Source organism: Pelophylax lessonae (genome assembly GCF_965119305.1).
Source record: "Pelophylax lessonae genome assembly, chromosome: 10".
Taxonomy (NCBI): Eukaryota; Metazoa; Chordata; class Amphibia; order Anura; family Ranidae; genus Pelophylax; species Pelophylax lessonae.
In genome coordinates, this window is record NC_138777.1 from 177,925,196 (window position 1) to 177,947,486 (window position 22,291).

The 22,291-nt window shown below is 41.5% G+C and overlaps 1 protein-coding gene across 1 annotated transcript in view; it reads left to right on the top strand.

Annotated features, from left to right (window-relative positions):
• Positions 1 to 3,226, top strand: part of LOC309565119 (cytochrome P450 2J6-like) — a 35,270-nt gene extending 32,044 nt beyond the window's left edge. The window contains exons 8-9 of the mRNA XM_082269901.1: positions 2,271 to 2,412; positions 2,866 to 3,226. Coding sequence (XP_082126027.1) covers positions 2,271 to 2,412; positions 2,866 to 3,047 — 324 coding nt within the window. The 3' untranslated portion in view covers positions 3,048 to 3,226. The remainder of the gene's footprint in view (positions 1 to 2,270; positions 2,413 to 2,865) is intronic.
• Positions 3,227 to 22,291: the final 19,065 nt, after the last annotated feature.

The following is a 22,291-nucleotide window of genomic DNA, read 5'->3' on the forward strand; positions in this document are numbered from 1 at the left end:
GTCTTGTTTTCTGTGTTCAATGTTGCTACTTTAATCATATTTTGTTGGTTCATGTATACTACATGCTTTTCATTCATTACATTTTTGAGGTTATTGCTATTTAGATTCCTTGCCATTTGATAGCCACCATATAACCAATCTTTATTTCCACGGTCTTTGTGGAATATTTTTAGCGTATTGGTTAGATTTGCCTTGGCATAACAGGCTGTAAATTGAAATGGAGCCAAAAGAGAATTAAGCTCCGAATCCGAAGGGGTGTGTTCCATGAAGCGCTTCCATCTCATGAAGAACCCCTTTGTAGGTTCAATGTTCTGCCCTATTGTTTCAAGTATTTTGAAAAACATCAAAGATTTAAGCTCCCTTATTGTCGTCTGGATGGAAGGGGCATCTTTTTTTTTTTTTTTTTTTTTTTTTTTAACTCACAGAAAGTGACCTGGATATTTCTGGCAGAAACAACTGGTATTTTCTGTACCGGCTAAAAAAAGGGATCTTACCCTTAAAAATGAAAACTAAGGGAGCCACCACATCCTCTGGTAATCTGAAAAATATAAAATATTGTTTTGAGGTTTAGATTCAATTCACTGATGTTCACCCAAAACCTATAATGCAATTTTGGATGGGAACTGGTGAGTTAAATCTTCTAGCTGTGATTAGAGATGTCGCGAACATAAAATTTTATGTTCACGTACGGTGAACGCGAACTTCCGCAAATGTTCGCGAACTGGCAAACCGGGCGAACCGCCATAGACTTCAATAGGCAGGCGAATTTTAAAACCCACAGGGACTCTTTCTGGCCACAATAGTGATGGAAAAGTTGTTTCAAGGGGACTAATACCTGGACTGTGGCATGCCGGAGGGGGATCCATGGCAAAACTCCCATGGAGAATTACGTAGTTGACGCAGAGTCGGGTTTTAATCCATAAAGGGCATAAATCACTTAACATTCCTAAATTGTTTGGAATAACGTGCTTTAAATCATCCAGTGTGTGAATACGATCAGGTATGATATTGTATCGATCAGGTAGTGTAAGGGTTACGCCCGCTTCACAGTGACAGACCAAACTCTGACAGACCAAACTCCCCGTTTAACGCACCGCAAACAACCGCAAACAGTCCATTTGCAGTGGGCACAGTACAGCCTGTGGGCCTGACACTCACTGGCAGGCAACTGCAATTATATTACAGAGGAGAAATTAAATTACTTTTTTATCTGCAAGGTGCTGTGCCACCCTATATGAGTGGTGGGCAGTGGGCACAGTACGGTCTGTGGACCTGACACTCACTGGCAGGCAACTGCAATTATATTACAGAGGTAAAATTAAATTAATTTTTTATCTGAAAGGTGCTGTGCCACCCTATATGAGTGGTGGGAAGTGGGCACAGTGCAGTCTGTGGGACTGACACTCATTGGCAGGCAACTGCAATTATATTACAGAGAAAAAATGAAATTACTTTTTTATCTGCAAGGTGCTATGCCACCCTAAATGAGTGGTGAGCAGTGGGCACAGTACAGTCTGTGGACCTGACACTCATTGGCAGGCAACTGCAATTATATTACAGAGGACAAATTAAATGAATTTTTTATCTGCAAGGTGCTGTGCCACCCTATATGAGTGGTGGGCACTGGCAGTGGGCACAGTTCAGTCAGTGGGCCTGACACACACTGGCAGGCAACTGCAATTATATTAAAGGGTAAAAATTAAATGACTTTTTTATCTGCAAGGTACTGTGCCACCCGATATGAGTGGTTTGCACACAGTACAGTCTGTATATATATATAGAAAAAAATAAATAAAAGCAGACTGATATACCAGCACTAAAAAGGGCTTTTTTGGGGTGCTGTCAGGATGCTGTCCTTACAGCAGGAGTGGACACAGAACACTGGCCTAGCTAATGATTTCCCTATTAATTCAGCAGCAGCACTCTCCCTGCTCTAACTAACTCTGCAGCTTCAGAATTAATCTAAGATGGATGCTGTCCTTGCTTTTTTATAGGAGGTGGGAGGGTCTGGGAGGCAGGGTATGCTGATTGGCTGGAATGTGTATGCTGACTGTGAGGTACAGGGTCAAAGTTTGCTCAATGATGATGTATAGGGGGTGGACCGAACATCGCATATGTTCGCCCGCCGAGGAGAATGCGAACAAGCGATATCCGCCGGGAACTGTTCGCCAGCGAATAGTTCGGGACATCTCTAGCTGTGATTGGTTTCATTTATTTATCTTAAACTGTTTTTTTTTTTTTTTTTTTTCGTTTTAATTTTGTGTCTCCAGGGAACACTCATCATCACAGATCTGTCCTCAACACATTATGATGAAAAATATTGGAAGTATCCAAATGAATTTAATCCAGAGAATTTCCTGAATGAGGATGGAGAACTAGTGAAAGTGGAAGCTTTCCTTCCTTTCTCTGCAGGTAAGAGATAGTTACAGTAAAGGTGGTGACTTCAGAAGCCCTAGATATCTGCAGTATTGATGAACAGAATATTTAAAACTTAGGACATATACACGGCACCAGGGCTAAGAGATCATTCATTGCCAGTGCTGAAACCAAAAGTTGACCAATGAGATGCATGGCCAATGTATCCAAAAACAGTAGATTATATTAATCAGAACTTTTTTTTTTATACTTTTACACAAGCCATGTCTTGAACTTTAATTATCTGCCATTTTAGTTTTCAAAGAAGGGTCAGAAATGTATTACTGTCTGTGTCCCCGAAAGGGAGATTCGCACTGGAGACTTGTTATTGGGATAGAAAATTAAGGGAAACAAAACATTTTACAGTTTCTCATTCAAAAGGAAGAACTTGAGATTAGGATGCATTTTAAATGTCACTTCTCATCTGAACTTCACTCTGTTTCTCTTTAGGTCCTCGAGTTTGTCTTGGGGAGAATCTGGCCCGGATGGAGATCTTCCTCTTTTTCACCACTTTGATGACACACTTTGAATTCCATTGGCCGGATCCCAAGTCTCCTCCAGACCTCACACCAGTTTTCGGACTCTCACAAAAACCAAAGCCTTTCAAAGTGAGGTTGGTACCACGCGCATAGAACCAACCTCAGAGGACTCAAACGACCTAAAAGTGCACTCAAACAGTACCCAATTATCATTCACAATAATAAAAAAGATGTTTTATTTACAATATACTAGATAATTCACATATGTCAAGTATATTATATAGTAAGTGGTATCACAAACTTTAAATATGTACCGTAAAGTTTTATATTTTTTGATGGCTATTTTCTGATGTAAAGAAATCGTTTTTCATGTCACATCACTGTGCCATCTATGGCAAGAGTATTAAAAAAATGTGTAAGTGGACCTGTTCTGGGTTATTGTATTATTATTTACACTGGATCATATTGCTTTTTTACAAAATATTTAGTTTATGAATTTATATTGCATCAACATATTCCGCTGCTCCTTAGTTAATAGTGCATTGCTTGCAGGGCATGGAAAATAAAGTGTGAGCTGACAACATTGGCTCTCATATATAAAACCTTGTGTAAAAGAAACTCCGCTTTTTACAACAAAGCTATTTTCATCATAAAGCAAGGTGAGCGTTTTTTCAAGTGTCCATACATGGGGTTGATTTACTAAAGGCAAATAGACTGTGCACTTTGCAAAGTGCAGTTGCATTCTGCAAGTGCAGTTGCTCCAGAGCTTAGTACATGAGGGGGATCTCTATTGATTTTCATCATCCAATTATTTGCAAGGAAAAATGCTGTTTATTTTTTTATTTCCTTGCGCGTGATTGGGTATTCTTTGCAAAGCAAAGCTTGTCCTCGTTTACTAACTAAGCTCTGGAACAACTGCACTTGCAGAGTGCACAGTGTATTTACCTTTAGTAAGTCAACCCCCGTGTCCAAAACTCCATCTGTGGGGTTGATTTACTAAAGGCAAATGCACAGAGCTTAGTAAATGAGGTAAAGTTTTTCTTTGCAATAAGTACCCAATCACGTGCAAAGAAAATAAAAAAAAAAAATTGCATTTTCGCTTGCACATGATTTGATGATGGAAGTCAGCAGAGCTTCTGCTCATTACCCAATCTCTGAAGCAACTGCTCTTCCAAAGTGCACAGTGTATTTGTCTTAAGTTAATCAACCCCATGGTATTATTTCGAGATGAGATTATGGTTTGAACACAGGTTTGGACCAAACTTTGCTTGTTTGAGCGCTAGTGATCTGAACACAGGTTTATTGATCTGAACACAGGTGCATTGTTGTCTATGGAACAATGCACACAGCTGCATAAAGATCAGTAATACAACGATGAGTACAGAACAGTAAAATAAAAATAGAAAGTTTTACATTTGAGTGCAGTAAATTACGCATATTCAAGCATATACACATGTGTATATTGCAATATTGGCAGCTAGAAGAGGAATAAGAATTTTACACACATAAATGCATATGTATGTTTGTGCACCTATATGCTTGTATAAGCAAGGTCTTTATGGAACATTTCTGTCAACAAGTATAAACATCAGTAAATTCTGTCCATGTGCAAGGTACCACATAGTAGCAGGTTTTTCTTCCACCAATATATATGACAGCTTCATTCTTTCACTGTCAATGGTTGTTAAAAAGCTTGGCACCTGCATACTTGCCAACAATCCCGATTCTCCTGGGACATTCACGGATTTCAGACCCATGTCCCGGTCTGACTGTGCCCTGGGAAGAATCAGGAAATTGGCTTTGTCCCAGGACAGCAGCAGCTTCCACTTGTAAAAACATAAGAGAAAATAGGCGCCTCTGAGTAAAAACTGCAATTTAATATGGCAAACAAGTAATAAAAACTTACATCAAGGTAAGTATAAGCAGACAAGATGGGTCCTTCTGGTGTCCATGTGGAGACTGGGGCTTGGAGTCATCACTGTGGGTCTGTAATCATCTCCTCTCTTCCTCTTCCTGTCCAGCAGGAAGTGGGGGTGTCACAGCAGTGTGATGGAGGCTTGGACAGCAGGGTGAAACCACAGTGAGATGGAGGCTCAGGCCGCACGGTGGCCGTGATGCTCGTCCACAGGATCTTCCGGCGTAATGACTGACGCGTTTCCGAGCATGCGCACTGTGGTGGGAAACCAGCGCGCGCTCCTTTTTCAAAGTCGGATGTAAAAGGGAAAGAGAAGGACCAATTTATGTGTTCCGGGACAATGCCCTCTGGTGGTGAAGTTATAAAATGATTATCAAAGTAGACATGACTCTACATTATGGCTGTATGAGGAACAATGCCCTCTGGTGGTGAAATTATAAAATTACTATCAAAGTAAACATGACTCTACGTTATGGCTGTATGAGGAACAAGGGTCCCTCTAGAGGTCAAACCAGTATAAAATAAAAATAAACAATAATAATAATATACTTCATGCATTGTATCACATGTATATTATTGTTTATTTGAATTTTATACTGGTTTGACCTCTAGAGGGACCCTTGTTCCTCATAAAGCCATAACGTAGAGTCATGTTTACTTTGATAAATTGGTCCTTCTCTTTCCCTTTTACATCCGACTTTGAAAAAGGAGCGCGCGCTGGTTTCCCACCACAGTGCGCATGCTCGGAAACGCGTCAGTCATTACGTCGGAAGATCCTGGCATCATGGCCACCGTGCGGCCCAAGCCTCCATCTCACTGCTGTTTCACCCTCCACTTCCTGCTGGACAGGAAGAGGAATAGAGGAGATGATTACAGTGATGACTCCAAACCCCAGCCTCCACATGGACACCGGAAGGACCCATCTTGTCTGCTTATACTTACCTTGATGTAAGTTTTTGTTACTTGTTTGCCATATTAAATTGCAGTCTTAACTCAGAGGCGCCTGTTTTTCTCTTTTGTTTGTTGCATGTTTGGAGATCGCTTCTGCTCCCCAACAGGCTGGCCCTGAGCATTCAGACTGTTTCCTCATCTCACCTTAAGACTTTATTATAGCCTTGATGTGCTATTATATGGACTACCGTTTTTATGTAGTGCTAACAGCTTGCGCCACTTGTTCCATTTCTTGTCTGCACTTGTAAAAACATGGCTGCAGGATGACTTTCTAACTGCACATGCGCTGCTCGGGCTCGGGCAAGGTCGGCCCACCTCGACCGAAGTTCATCATGCGACACGGGATCAGTAGAATATGAGACTACCAGGCTGTACTGCTGCCTTTTTGAAGAACTGACCAAAAAACAAAAAAAAAGCCAGCCAGTCAGCCAGGTATAACCCCTTCCAATTTGTTTTAAAAGCAGTAGGAATAGATCATGAACATAGCGAGGTTGGACCTGGGTCCCTTGACTGTCTTCAAAAAACTGTACTTGGACAGGAAAAGTTGGAACCTTATCCTTAAAGCTAAACTCTGGGGAAGAAGAACAATTTTGATCCATTTGCTGCATAAAAATGAATTACCTCTACTGATGCCTGTCCCATGTTTGGCTGCTGCTCTGTTTGGTAAAGCTTTTACATTAATTCAGCCCACAAATAACTGTGAGTGCTAAACATCTGGCATTGACACTTGTAGTTCCAGCTGCAGTACATTGAACATAGCAGGTTGATCGTTGTTCACCTTCTCCATTCAGAAAAAGCCTTGTATTTATTTTCAAGACGTTTTCTGAATGGAGGAGTTTCTGGGTTTCTCCGTTGTTTAGTTTAAAGTCTGCAGATGTTTATGATGAAGTGCTAAAGCCACCAATAAAAGGTGGAGTGGGAAGCAGGTTGTCCTCTACAGGGAGCCTCGGAAATAACAAAATCAGGGTCAGTTTGTGTGAAGAAAGATGCAGCTGAGAGGGAAACACCAAGAGCTCTGACTACACCCAAACAATGGATTGAAATTTCTCAAGGGTATGAAGGAGTCAGACAGAGGGATGAAGGTACAATGCCCTCATTAAGGTGAAAGATCCCAAGGCAAACTTGTCCTTGTGGAGAACTAGAGGGCGTTCTATACAAGACAAGGTTGGTAACACTCACCTCGCAGACATAATGGCGATGAGGAAGGCCACCTTGTGAGAGTTGCTGGGGGGGATTATTTTTGAAAAGTGGACCTTCACTATCTATTTGTTGTTTAGCTTTTTTGAAATGTTCTACTCCACCCTGCCTTCATTCTCCTGGGATGCCACATTATATATCTTAAGAGGCAGAAGAAGCAGGGACTCACAGTGTCTGCCTGAACCAGGAAGAGACAGCCAGCTCTCGGCGAATGATCGGGATCAAGATGGCGATGTGGAAACAGGTCTATGGCAGCTAAGCAGCAGATCGCAGCAGGGCAATGCTGGATTCATTGGGCAGGTATGGAATCAAGGACATATCAACATAATGGGTGAGAGGGATTAAAAAAAATGATGGAAAATTAAGTTCTTCTTTATTTGTGGTCACACATGGAATAATGTTATATATCAGTGCTCAGTGGTATCCAAACTGTGGCCAAGGGCAAGATGCGGCCCTTTGCTTGTCTTTATCCAGCCCTTGAGGCACTTTTCTTCCCACTGATACAGGACACTATACCCCCTACTGTCACCAACAATGGGGCATAATGCCTGCTACTGACATCAGTCATGGGGCACCATTTCTCTCATTGACGATAGCGATGGGGCACTATTCACAGGAACAAAGGATGCAGGGCTGATGATAATCCAGCAATTTGTGATAGCAACAGGTGTCCTTATATAGGCTAGTAAATAAACGCAGATTCGCCATTGAGTGTCGTTCGCTAATGTGCATGCGCAAATTAGCGCGACCATATTGGACATTGGCGTATTTGCCAGGTCTTCTCAGGATTCTTCCCTGACACTGCCTGTCACTGGGATTTGAGCCAATAGAGGGCGAGCGCGCGCCCGCCTCGGCTCGTTCAGGGAGGAGTGCGGGCGTGTGACCGGCGGACCCGATGTCCGCCGGTCACACTACAATTGTCGGTACAGCGGGAGAAAGGCAGAGCGGCTTATGTAAAGAAGCCGCCTGTCATTCTCCCCTGGGTAAAAATGGAGATCAGACGGTTCTACTATGTAGAACCGTTGATCTCTGTTTTTACACTAGTAGCCATGTCCCACTACAGTTAGAATCACACCCCTAGGACACACTTAACCCCTCCCTGTCCAATACAGTTAACCCCTTCCCTGCCAGTGTCATTTTTACAGTAACAGTGCATATGTATAGCACTGATTACTGCAGTAATGTCACTGGTACCCCCAAAAGTGTCAAAAATGTCAGTCAAGGGTCCGATCTGTCCGCCGCAATGTTGTAGTACCGCAAAAAAATCGCAGATCGCCGCCATTACTCGTTAAAAAAAAAAAACACCAAAAATGACAAAAATCTTTCCCTTTGTTAGTAAACGCGATAACTTTTGCGCAAACCAATCAAAATACGCTTTTTGCGATTTTTTTTACCAAACATATGTAGCATAAAACAATTTGGCCGAAAATGTTAAAAAATTTTGATTTTTACATTTTTTTTGGGGGGAATTTCATATTGTTATTTTTGCAAAAATTACGCTGTTTTTTTGTTTATAGCGCATGATCAAAAAATCGCACAGGTGATCAAATACCACCAAAAGAAAGCTCTGTTTGTGGGAAAAAAAGGACATGAAATTCGTTTAGGTACAGTGTCGCACGACCGCGCAATTGTCAGTTAAAGTCACGCAGTAAAAAATCGCAAAAAAACCCCTGGTCAGGAAGGGGGTAAAATCTTCCGGGGCTTAAGTGGTTAAAGTGTTACTAAACCTAGAACCTGCATTCACTATATCTGGTCTCCCACAGTACACAGAACATGGAAATACAATTAGTTTAGTAAATATACGTAACCTGCTAAATACCTTTTCTCATTAGCAGTATATAGAAGTCTTGTGACTTCTATCATTCTGTCTGGTTAAAGCTTGTAGTAGGAGTTTTCATTCTACTCTGACTGCCCTATGAGACTGCATGACCCCTTAGGTTCCACAGTGAGTATAACAAGCATGCTTTACTGCATATACACACTGATTTTACTGTTGTGGTTTTATTAACACTTTAACTAATGTCAGGCGTTGACACATTTCATTAACAGGTCCACTTATTCAGGATTGAGTAAGGATAAGCATGTTGACACTTGGCATAAACACAGTGGTCCCAACTTTATATCTAAGGAACAAATATATTTAGAGGTGCATCTCATAAAATTAGAATATCATCAAAAAGTTAATTTATTTTAGTAATTCAATTCAAAAAGTGAAACTCATATATTTTATATAGATGCGTTACACACAGAGTAATATATTTCAAGCATGTCTTTCTTTTATTTCTGATGATTATGGCTTACAGGCTGAAAGCCCAAAATTCAGTGTCACAGAAAATTAGAATATTACATAAGATCAATAAAAAAAGGATTTTTAATACAGAAATGTTGGCTTACTGAAAAGTATGTTCATGTACAGTATATTGTGCACTCAATACTTGCTCCGGGCTCCTTTTGCATGAATTACTGCAGCGTGGCATGGAGGCGGCCAGCCTGTGGCACTGCTGAGGAGGTTTTATAGAAGCCCAGGTTGCTTTGATAGCAGCTTTCAGCTTGTCTGCATTGATGGGTCTGATGTCTCTCATCTTTGTGGGCCAATCAAGCACAGTGGTACCATGATCATTAAACCAGGTATTGGTACTTTTGGCAGTGTTGGCAGGTGCCAAGTCCTGCTGGAAAATGAAATCAGCATCTCCATAAAGCTGGTCAGCAGAAGGAAGCATGAAGTGCTCTAGAATTTCCTGCTAGAGGGCTGTACTGACTTTGAACTTCATAAAACACAGTGGACCAACACCAGCAGATGACATGGCTCCTCAAATCATCATGGATGTGGAAAATTGTGCATTTCATTTGAAAATCAAGGTCCCAGAAGCTGGAGGAAGAGCGGAGAGGCACAGAATCCAAGTTGCATGAGGTCCAGTGTGAGGTTTTCACAGTCAGCGATGATTCCACACTGCTAAAAGTACCAATACCTCGTTTAATGATCATGGTATCACTGTGTTGGATAGTCCAGAATCTGTGTGGTATTTTCAAGAGGAAGATGAGAGACACCAGACCCAACAATGCAGATGAGCTGAAGGCTGTTATCAAAGCAACCTCGGCTTCCGTAACACCTCAGCAGTGCCACAGGCTGATCGCCTCCATGCCTCCCCACATTGATGTAGTAAATTTATGCAAAAGGAGCCCCGACCAAGTATTGACCGCATACTATACTGTACATTGACATACTTTTCAGTAAGCCAACATTTCTGTATTAAAAATCCTTTTTTTTAAATTAGTCTTTGTAATCTTATTTTCTGAGATAATGAATTTTGGGTGTACACCAGCTGTAAGCCATAATCATCAAATTTAAAAGAAAGAAATGCTTGAAATATATCACTCTGTTTGTAATGCATCTATATAAAATATATGAGTTTCACTTTTTAAAATAAATACATGGAATAAATAGATTTTTTTATGCACCTGTAAATATTGTCATAAATGAATCATCATTTCAATTGATAACAATAGTTAGAATATTTTCAGCAATATCCAATTTGTGTTTAAACTGCGGAAAAAAAAAAAAAAAAAGCTTAAAAGGCATGAGGTTGTGTCAGGTATTTGAAAGTCCCTTTAACCATTTTACCACCGGAGGATTTTCCTGCTTTACGTCCAGGCCACTTTTCGCGATTTGGCAATGTGCGACTTTAACTGACAGTTGCACGGTCATGCAATGCCGTAACCAAACAAAATTTACATCCTTTTTTTCCCACAAACAGAGCTTTCTTTTGGTGGTATTTGATCACCTGTGCGATTTTTATTTTTTGCAATATTAATAAAAAAAATGCGACAATTTTGAAATAATAACAATATTTTTCTACTTTGACAGTTAAAAAATATCCAATATATTCAATTTTTGTCATATATTTAGGCCAAAATGTATTTAGCTACATGTCTTTGACAAAAAAATCCTCAATGAGCGTATTTTTAACTGCTTTAAGACTGGAAGATTTTACCCCATTCCTGACCAGGCCATATTTTGCGATTCGGCACTGCGTTATTTTAACGGACAATTGCGCAGTCGTGCGACGGTGTACCCAAATTAAATTTATGTCCTTTTTTTCCCCACAAATAGAGCTTTCTTTTGGTGGTATTTGATCACCTGTGCGATTTTTACTTTTTGCGCTATAAACAAAAAAAGAGCGACAATTTTGAAAAAATAACAATATTTTTCACATTTTTTTTATATGAAATTCCCCCCCAAAAAAATGTAAAAATCTAAATTTTTTAACATTTTAGGCCAATTTGTTTTCTGCTACATATTTTTGGTAAAAAAAATCGCAATAAGCGTATTTTGATTGGTTTGCGCAAAAGTTATTGCAGCTACTAACTACGGGAAATTTATGTCATTTTTTTTGTTTTTTTTTTTTAACTAGTAATAGCGGTGATCTGGCGGCGATCTGTGATTTTGTTTTGCGGGACTGCGACATTGCGGCGGACAGATCAGATCCCTAACTGACATTTTTGACACTTTTGGGGGTACCAGTGACATTACTACAGTAATCAGTGCTATAAATATGCACTGTTACTGTAAAAATGACACTGGCAGGGAAGGGGTTAACTCTTATTGGTGATCAAGGGGTTAATGTATGCCTGGTGCTTACTGACGTGTGTGGGGGGAGGGGACTGTGTGACACAGGCACAAATCGCAGGTTCAGCTATGCTGAATCCTGTAATCTGACCCTGCCTGTCACATAGGAGATCCGCCCGCTTTGTTTACACAAGCGGGTTGATCTCCACACTCAATCCCGGATGATCGGGGAAGAGCGGCGGTGATCACCGCCTCTCCTCCCCTGGCCCAACTCCCGCTGTGTCTGAATACAGCGGGAGCGAGCCTCCGGCGGCGCGCGAGAGCCTCCGGCGGTGCGCGTGCGCCGCCCACAGGGGGAGGAGTCCAGCGACGTAGACCTACGTCGCTGGACGATAACGAACCACTTTGCCACAGTACGCTCAATGTGAGCGATCAGTAAGTGGTTAAAAAATCAAGGCACCAAGATAGTTGGTGAACCTGTGGGCGGTGGGTGGTGGCAAAAAAAAAGCCCATTAGAGAAAATATGGCCATAATGACCACAAGACAGACATCAAAACCTTTAATCACAAAAGTGTGTTTGAAGAAATAAATTGATTATCCCTTATTGATGGGAGCTGATAATCTCAATCAAGCTCTGTCTGTGGTACACCTTAACTAACTATACAATACAAAAAAAAAAAGTATGAGAAACAACTTACATGTCTCAACATGTAATTCTTAGCAGATAAGAAAAATGTGTTAAAGTCTAAATGGGTAAATGTCAAGGTTTACACACATACTGCTATTTGCTGGAACTGCAATAAGTGCGAACTTTTAATTATCAACAGAGCTATTGCCACCTGAAGAACTTTCAAAGAATAATTCCAGGTATGGATATTTTTACATGGATACATTGATCCAGCTTGGTGTAAATATGTGATAAAAGGTCAAAAAAGGTGCGCAAATCAATAAGTAGAAGCAGCACTAGAGAAATATGTAAATGAAGTGAAAGTGGATAGTAATACGCTTCAATAGTAAACCAACAATATTAATGTGTAAAGCAATCAAATCTTGTAGGTGCAAAAATAGTGCACAAAATTGGAGGACTTCAGAATCATGTGTAAACAAAATACAGTTCATCAATTAAAGTCCATAATCAAACATGTCCAAATAATATGTTCAGTGGTGAGTCCACATTTACAGTGCCTTGCGAAAGTTTTCGGCCCCCTTGAACTTTGCGACCTTTTGCCACATTTCAGGCTTCAAACATAAAGATATAAAACTGTAATTTTTTGTGAAGAATCAACAACAAGTGGGACACAACCATGAAGTGGAATGAAATTTTTTTGGATATTTCAAACTTTGTTAACAAATACAAAACTGAAAAATTGGGCGTGCAAAATTATTCAGCCCCTTTACTTTCAGTGCAGCAAACTCTCTCCAGAAGTTCAGTGAGGATCTCTGAATGATCCAATGTTGACTTAAATGACTAAGGATGATAAATAGAATCCACCTGTGTGTAATCAAGTCTCTGTATAAATGCACCTGCACTGTGATAGTCTCAGAGGTTCGTTTAAAGCGCAGAGAGCATCATGAAGAACAAGGAACACACCAGGCAGGTCTGAGATACTGTTGTGGAGAAGTTTAAAGTGGGATTTGGATACAAAAAGATTTCCCAAGCTTTAAACATCCCAAGGAGCACTGTATAAGCGATAATATTGAAATGGAAGGAGTATCAGACCACTGCAAATCTACGAAGACCTGGCCGTCCCTCTAAACTTTCAGTTCATACAAGGAGAAGACTGATCAGAGATGCAGCCAAGAGGCCCATGATCACTCTGGATGAACTGCAGAGATCTACAGCTGAGGTGGGAGACTCTGTCCATAGGACAACAATCAGTCGTATACTGCACAAATCTGGCCTTTATGGAAGAGTGGCAAGAAGAAAGCCATTTCTTAAAGATATCCATAAAAAGTGTAATTTAAAGTTTGCCACAAGCCACCTGGGAGACACACCAAACATGTGGAAGAAGGTGCTCTGGTCAGATGAAACCAAAATCAAACTTTTTGGCAACAATGCAAAACGTTATGTGTGGCGTAAAAGCAACACAGCTCATCACCCTGAACACACAATACCCACTGTCAAACATGGTGGTGGCAGCATCATGGTTTGGGCCTGCTTTTCTTCAGCAGGGACAGGGAAGATGGTTAAAATTGATGGGAAGATGGATGGAGCCAAATACAGGACCATTCTGGAAGAAAACCTGATGGAGTCTGCAAAAGACCTGAGACTGGGACGGAGATTTGTCTTCCAACAGGACAATGATCCAAAACATAAAGTAAAATCTACAATGGAATGGTTCACAAATAAACATATGCAGGTGTTAAAATGGCCAAGTCAAAGTCCAGACCCGAATCCAATCGAGAATCTGTGGAAAGAACTGAAAACTGCTGTTCACAAACGCTCTCCATCCAACCTCACTGAGCTCGAGCTGTTTTGCAAGGAGGAATGGGCAAAAATGTCAGTCTCTTGATGTGCAAAACTGAAAGAGACATACCCCAAGCGACTTGCAGCTGTAATCGCAGCAAAAGGTGGCGCTAAAAAGTATTAACTGAATAGTTAAAGGCTGAATAGTTTTGCACGCCAAATTTTTTAGTTTTTTATTTGTTAAAAAAGTTTGAAATATCCAATAAATTTCGTTCTACTTCATGTCTGTGTCCCACTTGTTGTTGATTCTTCACAAAAAAATTACAGTTTTATATCTTTATGTTTGAAGCTTGAAAAGTGGCAAAAGGACGAAAAGTTCAAGGGGGCCGAATACTTTCGCAAGGCACTGTAAATGGTGACTGTGTTCAAATTCCAACGTAATGAATGACCTCTTGCCATGTGTTAGACAAAACAGAGCCTCCAAATAAACTTGACAATGTGATAATAAAATAACGCCCAGTGATAAAGATGGACTCTTACCAGAGATGATGGAGGTAAAAACTTCAAGCAAAGTAGGTAGATGATCCCATGTTAGCAGGACTGAAGAGGTGGAGCACTCTCCTGGACGATCCTCCAGATCACATCCACCCACAGCATCCAGAAAAAAACTTGGTGCGGCTCAAGATGAAATTGCCCAAAGATGCATTCGCAAAAGAAAGAAAGGCACTAAAGAAAGAAAGAAAGAAAGAAAGTCCCTTTCTTTCTTTTGGGAATGCATCTTTGGGCCATTTCATCTTGAGCCGCACCAAGTTTTTTTCTGGATGCTGTGGGTGGATGTGATCTGGAGGATCGTCCAGGAGAGTGCTCCACCTCTTCAGTCCTGCTAACATGGGATCATCTACCTACTTTGCTTGAAGTTTTTACCTCCATCATCTCTGGTAAGAGTCCATCTTTATCACTGGGCGTTATTTTATTATCACATTGTCAAGTTTATTTGGAGGCTCTGTTTTGTCTAACACATGGTAAGAGGCCATTCACTACGTTGGAATTTGAACACAGTCACCATTTAAATGTGGACTCACCCCTGAACATATTATTTGCACATGTTTGATTATGGACTTTAATTGATGAACTGTATTTTGTTTACACATGATTCTGAAGTTCTCCAATTCTGGTGTAAATATGTACTGTATATACCATACCTCTGGGATACCTCTAGAATGTGGAATTACTTTATTAGGCACTTCTACTCCAGTGATCTCAACTTGCTTCTGGGTCCCATGCCAAGTTGCTGGCCTGCTTTATTAATTAGATCCTTAGGCTGGCCATACACAGTTTGAATCTCAAACCGGTTTAGCAGGAATGGCCCGAGATTCGAACCGTTAATGGGCATGCTGAATGTACCAAGTTGATTGATCGATCAATTTAAGTACAACCAGCCTGCCAGATTCTCTTGCTATTATCAATAGCGGCTGCTATAATCAATGTCTTCCCCTGTCCGGAATGTCTTACCCTGCCCGCCCCTGTCCACCCGCTGGGAGAGGACAATGACAGGAGGGATTCCCACATCAACACTGTCTGTGTTGATGGGGGAATCGAGCAAATTTCTTTCCTGCAATCATAGGTGCACAAAGCAAGGTCCATAAAGACATGTATGAGCAGAGTCCTGACCTCAACCTGATAGAACACCTTTGGGATAAATTAGAGCAGAGACTGCGAGCCAGGCTTTCTTGTCCAACATCAATGCCTAACTTCACAAATGCGCTTCTGGAAGAATGGTCAAACATTCCTATAGACACACTCCTAAACCTTGTGGACAGCCTTCCCAGAAGAGTTGAAATTGTTATAGCAGCAAAGAGTGGGCCAACTCAATATTGAACCCTACAGACTAAGACTCGGATGCCATTAAAGTTCATGTGCATGTAAAGGCAGGCGTCCTAATACTTTTGACAATGTAGTGTATATATAAGAAAAGTCTTCAGATGTGCTCCGGATATAAATGATCCACCCTGCTCTGTACCATCATCAGTCATCAGTTCCTAGGGAGCGGCAATTACTCTCCACCTTATCCACCAAGACTCTCACAGGGACACAATCAAAAAGGGGTACTTCCATAGTGTAGTAAGTTTATTTAAGATTTTTAAAAAAAATACAATAATTAAAATAATTCTAGTTGTAGATCAGCACAGAGTCTAAGCCCTTGTTTGCTTTTTCACCAGGGCCCCAGATGGTGGGGATGGACTTGCAGCAAGCTGGAACCAGGCCAAGGCCCCCAGATACGCCCACTTAAGATTTGAAGATCATTTGCATGTGCAGAGTACAAATGGCAGCAGACAGAAGGAAATCCAGGTCAGAGTCAGCGGCAGGCACACACAAAACAAAGTCAAAGCAAGGGTTGGTACACAGGAAGGCAGGCACTGAATACACATAATAGTAGGCAAATAGTAGGCTCAGAGAATTAGGAAGTTGTTCAGGCAAAACAGACTGCACTGATCGTGTCTTATATAGGGCAGCAAATTGGTATGCGGGCCAGGAAACATAAACCCACAAAAAAGCAAGCAACGCCCATAGCTGAGCAAAAGCCAAACAGAACATGTGTATGGAATAACAGGTCTAGGAGAACCACTGCAACAAGGAGGTAAGAATTACACAGGCATGAAAAATGCAGGCTAGGTAATTACACTAGTGCCCTCCCTTGCACCTGGTAAGCCTGCGCAGTCACTAGAAGGAAAGCCACTTCACCCACTTCACACATGTTGCAAGTGTGTGTTCCACTGAGCAGAAGTGTTGCAATTGGCCATAGCCTCGCCCAATGTGTTTCATCTACGGGACATCTTCAGGAAGAGGTGTCACTGTCACATGTTGGTGGAGCATGTGTTATTGGTGCTGCCATCAGATGTGTTTATTCCAGTTGGCACTTTGTAGATACTTATGAAGTACATTTATTGTCTAAAAAGGACTAAACACAGGGTAGACGCACTAATTGAGCATTATAGCCACTTTATTTTATATTTTGTTATTGATAATGTATTTATATTGCTTCTTTTGATTTTATCACGTTTTTGTATGTATTCATAGCGCTGCACCATTGTTTTCATAGGTTTATGATTTAGGTGTATTTATTATACACTGAGGAGCAGCTGCTGGGTTAGAAGGTAGAGACAGGAAGCAGTGCCATCTAAGTGTAGCAATTCAAGCAATTTAATCGATAAACTATGGGAATTACACTCACAAGAGGATGATAATAACCAACATGTATATTAGGGATCTTCCGCTCTGCCCCAGGAAGGTGTTGTGTGTCTGTGGTCCTGGATGTTGCCGCTCTTCCATCCACACTTTTGCCTCTCAGCACTTCAATGGATCTCGGCTGTGCTCGGAGACGCTAAGATGACGTCACCACCGCAGGGACAGCTGGCCATAGGAAGCAATGTCTGTACACAAGCATGAATACAGGTGTACCATCCTGGATGCAGACAGTCTTTATAAATGTTTTGCACAGCTCCCGCACAGAGAGATATGCCAAATTTTATGTTGTGTGGCCCCTAGGTGCCCATGTGCACATGGCCTGTTGCAGCAATCTGGAAAACCCAAAGCCTGCCATTGCCTCATCTTGGGAAATTTATATACAGGTACTGAAATCCAATTTCAGTGCAGCTAGGCCAGTGATAATTCATTAGGTATCACATTATTGGCTGATAAGCTACAGTACATCATAGAGAAGAGAAATATGATCTTTAAACTATGCCTGACACCTCTGGTCTTTTCCTGGTCTGACAATATGATACTGAAATACAATTATACCTCTAATAAGGTCACATATTATTCTGGCAGCACTCATACATCTATTTCCCAAAGACAACCTCTGGATATGATGCTGAGCACATGCACTCAACTTCTTTGGTCGACCATGGCTAGGCCTGTTCTGAGTAGAACCTGTCCTGTTAAACCGCTGTATGGTCTTGGCCACCGTGCTGCAGCTCAGTTTCAGGGTCTTGGCAATCTTCTTATAGCCTAGGCCGTCTTCATGTAGAGCAACAATTCTTTTTTTCAGATTCTCAGAGAGTTCTTTGCCATGGGGTGCCATGCTGAACTTCAAGTGACCAGTATGTGAGAGTGAGAGCAATAACACCAAATTTAACACACCTGCTCCCCATTCACACCTGAGACCTTGTAACACTAACGAGTCACATGACAACGGGGAGGGAAAATGGCTAATTGGGCCCAATTTGGGCATTTTCACTTAGGGGTATACTCACTTTTGTTGCCAGCGGTTTAGACATTATTGGCTGTGTGGAAGAAATAGTCCTAAAAATTTAGGGCTATCTACAGCGCTTGCTAACAATCCAAATGTATAAATAGTGGTTAGTGTTGAGCGAACACGGACTGTATTATTCGTGTTCGTACCGAATAATTGGATTTTTGTTACCCGAACACGGATCCGAAAACTTTACTGTATGTTCGGGTTTAAAATCCGTGTTCGGTCATTTTGTTTCCGGGTTTGTATGTAATGGAGCGCTTTTAATGGCGGGCTTTCAACAGCCAATCAACAAGCGTTTAACTGGTGTGCCTTAAGCCATCCCAGCCATGCCTACTAATGTATTAGTAGCTGTGATTGGCCATCTGAAGCATGTGACCATGTCTTTATAAGTTTGAGACCCAGCGCCGCTGCGTCATTCTGCTGTAGTATAGGGACAGAGCACACATCATACGTGCTGGCTGCTGATTAGGGACAGACAGTCAAAAATTATATTGTGTCCGAAAAGAATTCAGGGACAGGTCGGAGTGCTGCAGGCAGGGCGAGTTATTAGGGCATTTTAGGGCGAGGCTGGAGAATAGGCAGGGTCAGTGTTCTACATCGATTTTGCTGTGTGGGGGGTTTGCAGTGCCAGTTACCGATCTTATCGATCATTTTAGGGCGAGGCTGGAGAATAGGCAGGGTCAGTGTTCTACATCGATTTTGCTGTGTGTGGGGTGCTGTGAACACAATCTTTTTGCCCGCTGAGGAGGAGGGAGAAAAAAATATTTTTTATCAGTCAGTTGTGTGCAGCGTTTTTCCTTCAGTGCTGCTGACTGTGATAATACACTGCTGTGTTCACATGTGCTATTATTGAGTGATTTTAAAATTTATACACTTTTTTCTATTCCACTATTCAATATACACCCTTTTGGGTTAAAAAAATTTAATTGTGGCATAGTCTGTACTAATCTATTTAAAAATTACAAACTTAAAGGGGAATTTTCTTTTTTTTTCCCTTCATAGCCTGCAGCAGAGCTGACTGATATAAGAGACTGCTGTGTTCACATGTGCTAGTGATTTTAAAATTTATACACTTTTTTCTATTCCACTATTCAATATATACACCCTTTTGGGTTAAAAAAATTAAATTGTGGCATACTCTGTACTAATCTATTTAAAAATTACAAACTTAAAGGGGAATTTTCTTTTTTTTTTCCCTTCATAGCCTGCAGCAGAGCTGACTGATATAAGACACTGCTGTGTTCACATGTGCTATTGAAAAATCACCAATTTTATATCATATTTTCTATTCCGCTATTCAATCTACACCCTTGGGGTAAAAACAATTAAATTGTGGGATAGTCTGTATCGGTACGTGTGAGATACACCTTTCCAATTTTTGGGGCGCATCTCATACCGCCGAGGATTGCAGGGTGCTTCAGTGTGCCTCCTGCCTGTTCCGAACTCCTCCTACTCCTCATCCTGCCTTTGGGGGTACAAAAAATAGTAATCGGGGCCTAGTCTGGGTCTGTACGTGTGAGATACATACACCTTTTGATATCATATTTTCTATTCCGCTATTCAATCTACACCCTTGGGGTAAAAACAATTAAATTGCAGGATAGTCTGTATCGGTACGTGTGAGATACACCTTTCCAATTTTTGGGGCGCATCTCATACCGCCAAGGATTGCAGGGTGCTTCAGTGTGCCTCCTGCCTGTTCCGAACTCCTCCTACTCCTCATCCTGCCTTTGGGGGTACAAAAAATAGTAATCGGGGCCTAGTCTGGGTCTGTACGTGTGAGATACATACAACTTTTGATATCATATTTTCTATTCCGCTATTTAATCTACACCCTTGGGGTAAAAACAATTAAATTGCGGGATAGTCTGTATCGGTACGTGTGAGATACATCTTTCCAATTTTTGGGGCGCATCTCATACCGCCGAGGATTGCAGGGTGCTTCAGTGTGCCTCCTGCTTGTTCCGAACTCCTCCTACTCCTCATCCTGCCTTTGGGGTACAAAAAATAGTAATCGGGCCTAGTCTGGGTCTGTACGTGTGAGATAGATACACCTTTTGATATCATATTTTCTATTCCGCTATTCAATCTACACCCTTGGGGTAAAAACAATTAAATTGCGGCATAGTCTGTATCGGTACGTGTGAGATACACCTTTCCAATTTTTGGGGCGCATCTTCCACCGCCGAGGATTGCAGGGTGCTTCAGTTTGCCTCCTGCCTGTTCCGAACTCCTCCTACTCCTCATCCTGCCTTTGGGGGTACAAAAAATAGTAATCGGGGCCTAGTCTGGGTCTGTACGTGTGAGATACATACACCTTTTGATATCATATTTTCTATTCCGCTATTCAATCTACACCCTTGGGGTAAAAATAATTAAATTGCGGGATAGTCTGTATCGGTACGTGTGAGATACACCTTTCCAATTTTTGGGGCGCATCTCATACCACCGAGGATTGCAGGGTGCTTCAGTTTGCCTCCTGCCTGTTCCGAACTCCTCCTACTCCTCATCCTGCCTTTGGGGTACAAAAAATAGTAATCGGGGCCTAGTCTGGGTCTGTACATGTGAGATACATACACCTTTTGATATCATATTTTCTATTCCGCTATTCAATCTACACCCTTGGGGTAAAAAGAATTAAATTGCGGGATAGTCTGTATCGGTACGTATGAGATACACCTTTTCAATTTTTGGGGCGCATCTCATGCCGCCGAGGATTGCAGGGTGCTTCAGTGTGCCTCCTACCTGTTACGAACTCCTCCTACTCCTCATCCTGCCTTTGGGGGTACAAAAAATAGTAATCGGGGCCTAGTCTGGGTCTGTACGTGTGAGATACATACACCTTTTGATATCATATTTTCTATTCTGCTATTCAATCTACACCCTTGGGGTAAAAACAATTAAATTGCGGGATAGTCTGTATCAGTACGTGTGAGATAAACCTTCCAAATTTTTGGGGCGCATCTTCCACCGCTGAGGATTGCAGGGTGCTTCAGTTTGCCTCCTGTTCGGACCTCCTCCTACTCCTCATCCTCATCCTGCCTTTAGGGTACAAAAAATTGTAATCGGGGCCTAGTCTGTGTTTGTACGTGTGAGATACACCGTTTTGTAAAATTTTTTCTATTCCGCTATTCAATATACACCCTGTTTGAGTGTAAAAAATTAAATTACGGCATAGTCTGTATCGGTACATGTGAGATACACCTTTTTAAATTTGTTTGGCGCATCTCCTTCCACCGCCGAGGATTGCAGGGCGCTTCAGTTTGCCTTCTGTTCCGAACTCCTCCTACTCCTCTTCCTCATCCTGCCTTTAGGGTACAAAAAATTGTAATCGAGGCCTAGTCTGTGTTTGTACGTGTGAGATACACCGTTTTATAAAATTTTTCCTATTCCGCTATTCAATATACACCCTTTTGGAGTGTAAAAAATTACATTACGGCATAGTCTGTATCGGTACATGTGAGATACACCTTTTTAAATTTGTTTGGCGCATCTCCTTCCACCGCGGAGGATAGCAGGGCGCTTCAGTTTGCCTCCTGTTCCGAACTCCTCCTACTCCTCTTCCTCATCCTGCTTTTAGGGTACAAAAAATTGTAATCGGGGCCTAGTCTGTGTTTGTACGTGTGAGATACACCGTTTTATAAAATTTTTCCTATTCCGCTATTCAATATACACCCTTTTGGAGTGTAAAAAATTAAATTACGGCATAGTCTGTATCGGTACGTGTGAGATACACCTTTTAAATTTGTTTGGCGCATCTCCTTCCACCGCCAAGGATTGCAGGGCACTTCAGTTTGCCTCCTGTTCCGAACTCCTCCTACTCCTCATCCTCCCTTTAGGGTACAAAAAATTGTAATCGGGGCCCAGTCTGTGTTTGTACGTGTGAGATACACCGTTTTTTATCCTTTTTTCTATTCCGCTATTCAATATACACCCTTTTGGGGTAAAAAAAATTAAATTGCGGCATAGTTTGCATATTTGACTGTGAGATACACCCGTGCGATACTGTTGTTGTTTTGTTCCGCTATTCAATAAACACCTTTCTAGGGCAAGATCATAAATTACAGAAATATGAGGAGACCGTCAAATAGGGGCCGTGGCC